Source organism: Eurosta solidaginis, chromosome 1, assembly GCF_040869045.1.
Source record: "Eurosta solidaginis isolate ZX-2024a chromosome 1, ASM4086904v1, whole genome shotgun sequence".
Classification (NCBI taxonomy): domain Eukaryota; kingdom Metazoa; phylum Arthropoda; class Insecta; order Diptera; family Tephritidae; genus Eurosta; species Eurosta solidaginis.
In genome coordinates, this window is record NC_090319.1 from 50964005 (window position 1) to 50971177 (window position 7173).

General features: G+C 40.1%; 1 protein-coding gene across 1 annotated transcript; it reads right to left on the minus strand.

Moving 5' to 3' along the window:
• Positions 1–4624: 4624 nt before the first annotated feature.
• On the minus strand, positions 4625–5267 carry LOC137239719 (DNA polymerase alpha subunit B-like). The gene is made up of 2 exons (XM_067765366.1): positions 5234–5267; positions 4625–5170 (listed from the first exon to the last, which is right to left on the minus strand). Exons 1-2 carry the CDS (start codon positions 5241–5243, stop codon positions 4749–4751), a joined length of 432 nt encoding a protein of 143 aa, XP_067621467.1. The 5' UTR covers positions 5244–5267; the 3' UTR covers positions 4625–4748.
• Positions 5268–7173: the final 1906 nt, after the last annotated feature.

Below are 7173 nucleotides of genomic sequence, written 5' to 3' on the forward strand. Positions count from 1 at the left end.
ATCACAAACTACTCTAGATCGTTGGACCGCATTTATGCAAGAATACGGAAAAATCAACGATATCCGCATACCGCGATGGGTTCACTTTACCCCAAGGGACAGCGTCGAAATACATGGATTCAGCGATGCCTCGGAAAAAGCATATGCCGCCACTGTTTTCCTGAGGGTACAAACAAAGGATCAAGTCTTCACCAACCTGTTGATGGCCAAAACGAGAGTAGCCCCGGTCAAAACCATATCATTGCCACGACTGGAACTCTGCGGCGCAGTCCTACTTGCAGAAATTATAGAGTCGGCCATAGAAAATATGCAACTTTCAAACATTAAAGTAACCCTTTGGACAGATTCGACTATAGTACTGGCGTGGATCCGAAAACCACCATGTTCGTGGTCAACGTTCGTGGCACATCGAATAACTAAAATCATCGATAAAGTAGGAGGCAAGGTATGGCGGCACGTAGACTCCGCGTCAAATCCTGCAGATTTGGCGAGCAGAGGCCTCTACGCTTCGGATCTAATCGACAATCCTTTGTGGTGGCAGGGACCTTCTTGGTTACAAGAAGACAACGAAAATTGGCCAACACAAGAAGAAGATTACAATACGAATATGGAGGAAAAGAGGGTGAAAGTTCATACAACTTCGGTCAAAAATAACTTTGATATTCTAGATAGGTTTTCCGATTTACCAAGGGCCTTGCGGGTTATATCCTATATTCTTCGGTTTTTCCAGAATACGCACCCAACAACTAAAGCCTCCTTTAAAAGGGATTCTCATTTGATAGCTCCTGACGAAATAGAAAAAACAACACGAAGATTGATAACAATATGCCAGAGGCAACATTATCAAGAAGAGTACGCAAATTTGAAGTCAGGAAAACTTATAAATGGGAAGAGTGAGATTTTACCCCTGAACCCATATATAGATGAAGAAGGCATCATTCGAACTGGGGGGGCGGACAGGGGCATCGAAAGACATGTCCCATAATGAAAGTCATCCCATTATTCTTCCTTACACTTGCAGGTTATCCAGACTTATAGTCCAATCCTCTCATGAGACCACCCTGCATGGAGGGAACCAGCTGATGCTACGTCATATCCGCACTCAGTACTGGATCCCTCGTGTTAAAATAATGATAAGGTCGGTTATCCACAACTGCAAAGTCTGCACTATTTACAGGAAGCGGACACAAACGCAACTTATGGGGATCCTTCCGAAGGAGCGCACCACCTTTACTAGGGCCTTCACTAACACTGGGGTAGATTTCGCGGGACCATTCGATATAAAATCCTACCGAGGGAGGGGATGTCGAATTTCAAAAGGATACGTTTGCCTGTTTGTCTGCTTTTCGACGAAAGCCATCCATCTAGAAGCGACAAACGATCTTAGTACCGGGTCCTTCCTAGCTGCCTTCGCGAGATTCGTATCCAGACGAGGCTGTCCGAAAAACGTTTACTCCGACAATGGTACTAACTTTGTCGGAGCTTCTCGATCTTTACGATCCGAGTTTAAAGCATTTCTGCGTGAAGCAAGGGACGGAACGTTGACTAAATATAGCCATCACATTATAGAATGGCATTTTATACCGCCATGCGCTCCTCACATGGGAGGTTTGTGGGAAGCGGGGGTAAAAAGTTTTAAGACCCACTTTAAAAAGATCGCGTCAGATCATAAATATACTCTCGAAGAGTTTACAACCCTCTTATGTCGAATTGAGGCCTGCCTTAACTCGAGGCCTCTAAATCCCTCATCCAACGACCCTTCCGACCTGGAGCCGCTTACTCCAGGCCATTTTCTCGTAGGTGGGCATCTTTTAGCTCCACCTGAACTCGACTGTAGTGAAAACCCTGCCTCCATTGTAAACCGATGGCAAAAGATGAAAGCCCTTCATCAAACCTTTTGCAAAAGATGGAAATCGGAATATCTCACCGAGATCCAGAAAAGGTATAAATGGAAACATCCACAATCCAACGTAAAACCCGGGGACCTAGTCGTCATAAAAGAGGACAACCTACAACCAAACGAGTGGAGAATGGGGAGAGTCGTAAACACACATCCAGGTTCCGATAACCGTGTACGTGTTGTTGACGTCAATACAATTAAGGGACAAATTAACAGACCAATCGCGAAACTGCTACTACTTCCGCCCAACGACAACGAAAATGAACTTTAATAGTCCACATTCCTCCATCCCAAATAACCCAGCTCTCGTTCACCCCGAACGAGGCCAACACCCCGGTAACCCTGCTCTCGTTCACCCCGAACGAGGCCAAGCCAACACACAAAAAAAACCCGCTCTCGTTCACCTCGAACGAGGCCAACATACAAATCACCCAGCTCTCGTTCCCCCGAACGAGGCCAACACAACCTAACGCAGATTCACTATCTGCCGCAGAATACAATTGAATCATTCTTTTTTTTCTCTCCTCATTACAATCTCCAACTGCCTTTCTACTTCGAAGGCTAAGTTTAAATTCAAATTGTCAAAAAAAAGAAAGATTTAAAACTGGTCAATTGAAATAATAGCCTTCCAATTGTTGAAGTAGTTTGTTATAAAAAGAGAAAGCCTTAAATCATCTTCATGGTGTCCAAACATAAGACAATCTATTGCTTTCCTCTACATGTCAAAATGGCACTACTATATGTCCTACCTATTGCGCTATTATTGGACAATGGACTTTGCGAATGAACACATTGCGCACTGACCAAATAGAGTAAATTGTGGATATTTTGGCCGATGACAAAACGAAAACAGATACTAGAGTTTAAGCTATTTGAATTTAAATACATCAAAGTACATAGGTCTATCGGCGATTTCGTTGGAGCTTCATAACTCCGAAAAATTATGTCTAGTTCCAGATTTGTACTCAATTTTCTTGCTATCATGAAAGCTAAAACGACCCAGAGAGCCTACGTTAATTGACTGTAATTACAAATATTGTGTTTAAAAGAATATTTTTTCTTAGAAAATATAGAATAGTATATTACTCTTGCAAGTTGCCTACCCACAAACCAGTAAAGGTACCGTGTTCCATCTGGCCACCACCATATACCGCCAAGAAGAGTATATGATGGAACTTTTATTAAGAGCTTTATAATGAATTGCCCTTTACCTAACTGTATAATCACCAATTAAGGACGATCGAATGTAGGTTAGTACTTTCTCATGCAGTACCCTTTATATGGTACATTGGCAACACCTGTTTAGAACGATGACAATTTTCGGAATGGGAATGTTGAAATATTTTTCATTTGCTTCTTTATTATTCAATTCTTAGGCAAATTTCAATAAAAATCCTTTTCCAGTTAACTTCTTTGTGGATTATTACTATTTAAATAACGAAAAGACGGGTAATCACAGACAATACTAAATATTTGTGCTGATGTCATGAATTGGCTTTAATTAAAAGTAAGCCAGATTTCTGACTAAGGAGTGATTGAATGAAGAAACAGCATTCTTGAATCGATGATTTAAAACTTCAAACGATTTCACACTTTTAAGACTCTGGTTTCAAAATTAACTATCTAACCTAATCGCAGGGAGATGTCTTCGGCGTAATATAGCAAAACTTCATTTCTTGTATTTTACTAATAAATCACAATTACATTAAGATTATGTACTTGAATATTACGCGTAGTTATTTTTATGTAAATGAATCATGATGTTAACAAAAAAAAAACCTGTATGCTTCATAAAGTGATTGCCTATCTGATGCAGACAGGGCATAGTATCATACTGATGACTTTATAGTTTCCATCTTCAGCTGAATACTTCAAAAAATTAGCAATGATTGGTTGAGGACAGTTTGTTTTTACTCTAATTATAACGAACACTGATAGTTATCTTTCTTGGTGCTTTTTTTAATAGATTTTGTTGTTTGTTAAAAAATTTTTAATTTTTTTTGACCGCCGAAATATTTTGGATATTTTCCAAAATGAGTGCCTACATATAACAGCAACAAACTCATTTTGGATTAATAATTATGATTACTACTATAAAACAATGAAATGAACATCCTACCACAAAAGGAAAAGCAACTTCATGCTGTAATATACCTGATTTTTTGGCATGCGCCATCTGCAACATTGGCGATTTCGCCAATTCTGGTGGATAAATCTCTTCTACCTTGCGGCGACAAAGGGACGCGTTATGCCAAGAAGTTGTAGATGTGTCTTCTGAATATTCTGCGCGAATATAACGACCCAAATCATCCACTGCCAAATAAAGGGTCTCCCTATCGGTGTCAGGATCGCTAGAGGAAAGAAATGAAAAAATTCATTAATAAAATCACGTTTTACTTTCAACTCTTTAGGCAGACTGGTAAATAGCATTCCGGTGCATTTAAGCATGTCGATTCCATTTCAAAGCCATATGCAGCAGCCTCTTGTATTGGTGTTGGACATGTATGGACTGAATTTTGATGTACCATTTGTACACTTATAACAAGTACAGCTGCTCCATATGACTGCGGAAGCAGACACTTGACTTACCGGTTTTTGGGGTGCTTGAAGCGGTCCACTAGAATAATCTGTCCCACCACATCACCAGCCAGGTCCACTGAACGTACAAGGTCATGGAAGTCATTACAAGCAAACCAGTACCGACTTCTACACCCGTTGGTAACCAAAATGAAAGACCATTCGTACACTGCGGATAACCTGAGACAGATTTGCACTTGGGTAGATTGTGCAGATTTGTTCACTGAATTGATTTAAAAAACCACTAGCATTAGACCAGAACAATCGTATGTCAGGTATATCGAGCACTGATACCACTACCACCACCCCCAACATCATAATCATCAATTACCGCACTATTTTCCACACCATAAATAGCTAGTGGGTTTGTATCTGTGACCACTGCTTTGGGGTTGTATAGTTTATTTGCGCTTGGCGTAGCATAACTGACACGTTTACGTTGTGCTTGTGCCAACTCTTTATCACGCTTTGAGTGAAACAATTTGCGTTTAAACTCAGCTAAAGTTTCCACTGTAGGTTCGGCACCATTCAAATTGGCAATACTAAATGCCCACCATTGCTCAACAAATTCAGCAGCGTCACCAATGCGATAACTAACACACAGCTCTAAAGATTTCGTGATAACATCTTCGGTAACTTCGACACCCATTTCCTCAAATTGTGCTTTTAATTCTACACATCTAACAAAGAAATCTCAATATAAATGTCCACAATGTAAAACTGTTTTTACAGTCTATCAACTTTTAACATACACACTCGTACACATACTGGAGAGAGGCCATACAGTTGTTCTTTGTGCAATCACTCATTTGCAGTGAAAGAGATGTTAAATCGGGATATGAAACGTCATACAGGTGAACGGCCACATCGTTGTATGGAGTGCAATAAAGAAGTTTCATACAAGCACTTCAATTACGTACTCATGCGACGACTCATATTTTACCATTCGAATGTTCAGAATGCAATGAAAAATTAAAAAAAAAAAAAAAAAAGCTCAGCTTGAAAAGCACCAAATCCTGTATGAAAGCCAATTGTGCTCAAAGCAAAGCTACAACGTTGCCCAACTTCCCCCAGAATATAAAGAATAGAACAAGAGGTGTCAAACACAAACCAGTAAAAACATCAGACACAAAACGTAGTGGACGCTTTTCTGGTGGACGGAACATGTGCTCTATTTGTGGGAGTGGGCTGCTGATTACCAGCTTTTTAGGAGAAACTGCTGATTCGTGTGCAAATTTGAGCTGAATATTGGCTACGTGCCATTGGAATGAATTCGAAATCGATGCATCGCCGACAACTAAATAAAGCTTATATTTCCCAGATTTATAGCCAAATTCGGCACCATGTGCACCTACATCCATATCAAACTTGTAAGCTTTATTGCTCTTGTTCAGCAACAAATATTATTTCTTCTTTGTGTCAGCTTTTGATAGGCGTACGAATGCTTGATGGACTGTAATAACTTTTGTTGTACTTTCGTCAATTAGTACTGATTTCAGTAATAATTTTTGTGTAGTTTCTGCCTTCAGAACACTCTGCTTTTAACAGCCGAACTTGCGTCCGAATCCGCTACACCTATTTCTAAGGAATGTACTTTTGCTCTGCCAAGCACCTTGAATTTCAAAGTCTGTGTATACGTGTCATCTGCATTGATTTCTGCCAGATATACCTGCAAATATAAGAGAAAGAAAAATTAATTAAGGAAAAAAGACTACAACTTCTAGCCTCCATACTCACCACCGCGTGTTTTTTAATTCAATGATTTTTTTTCATTCAGGAAATGGAAAAAAATTGTAACAAATGTCAAATGTCTACACTTTTCTTTTGACAGTCATGCACGACAACACCGACATTAGGCCTCAGCACAATCATCTCGCACACTACACGTCACGTACTACATGCCGCACTACACGTCACGCATTACATGCCGCACGACATATCGAGCACAACACGCCACACATGTCGCGTATTATATATCTCGACCAATCATTCATTTGGTCGAGATTTAAAATACTTAATTCCACGAATTTCAACATTATCGACAATACACGTCAAAAATAATGTTGAATGGTGGAAGTGCAACTCTGTAATACCTTTTCAGCCAGGTTTCTAACCGTTCCGTGTGGTGGCAGGCCACTTGTTGTGAACACAAAGTTCACCACAAATCAAAAATAAATCTTTAGGACTACTTCGGTGGCATCTACCGACATAAAATAAATTATAAAATCCCTACAAAAATTTGGTCACAAAACCTAATCACGCCCATGCAAGTGTGACTAGGAATATAACCTATGACCTGGTAAAATGACTAGTCAAATGACGTGGAGTGACGAGAGCGTTTTTGCAGGGATATACTAGAGGCGCTAAAGCACCAGCCACATCGTATGGATGCGTGCTAAATCCGTTTTTTTTTCGTATTTACTTATGGCCCTTAATTTTTATTTCAATAAAATGTTTTTTTTTTTCTCTTGCGAAAATATATGAGAGATAATATTTTTTTGGCTTACGCCACCCAAACAACATTCCGCCAACCTCAATTTGGGCATGATCAATGATATCAACATTCTTTCAGATCATGACCCGCTACGAAACTCTATTGGCCAAGTCAGAGGAGGGCGCCATGCGCTTCGACGTCGCCTGCCAGCTCTGCGGTAGAAACCATAGTATGAGGCTATGCGCTTAGTACAGAAGCAAGT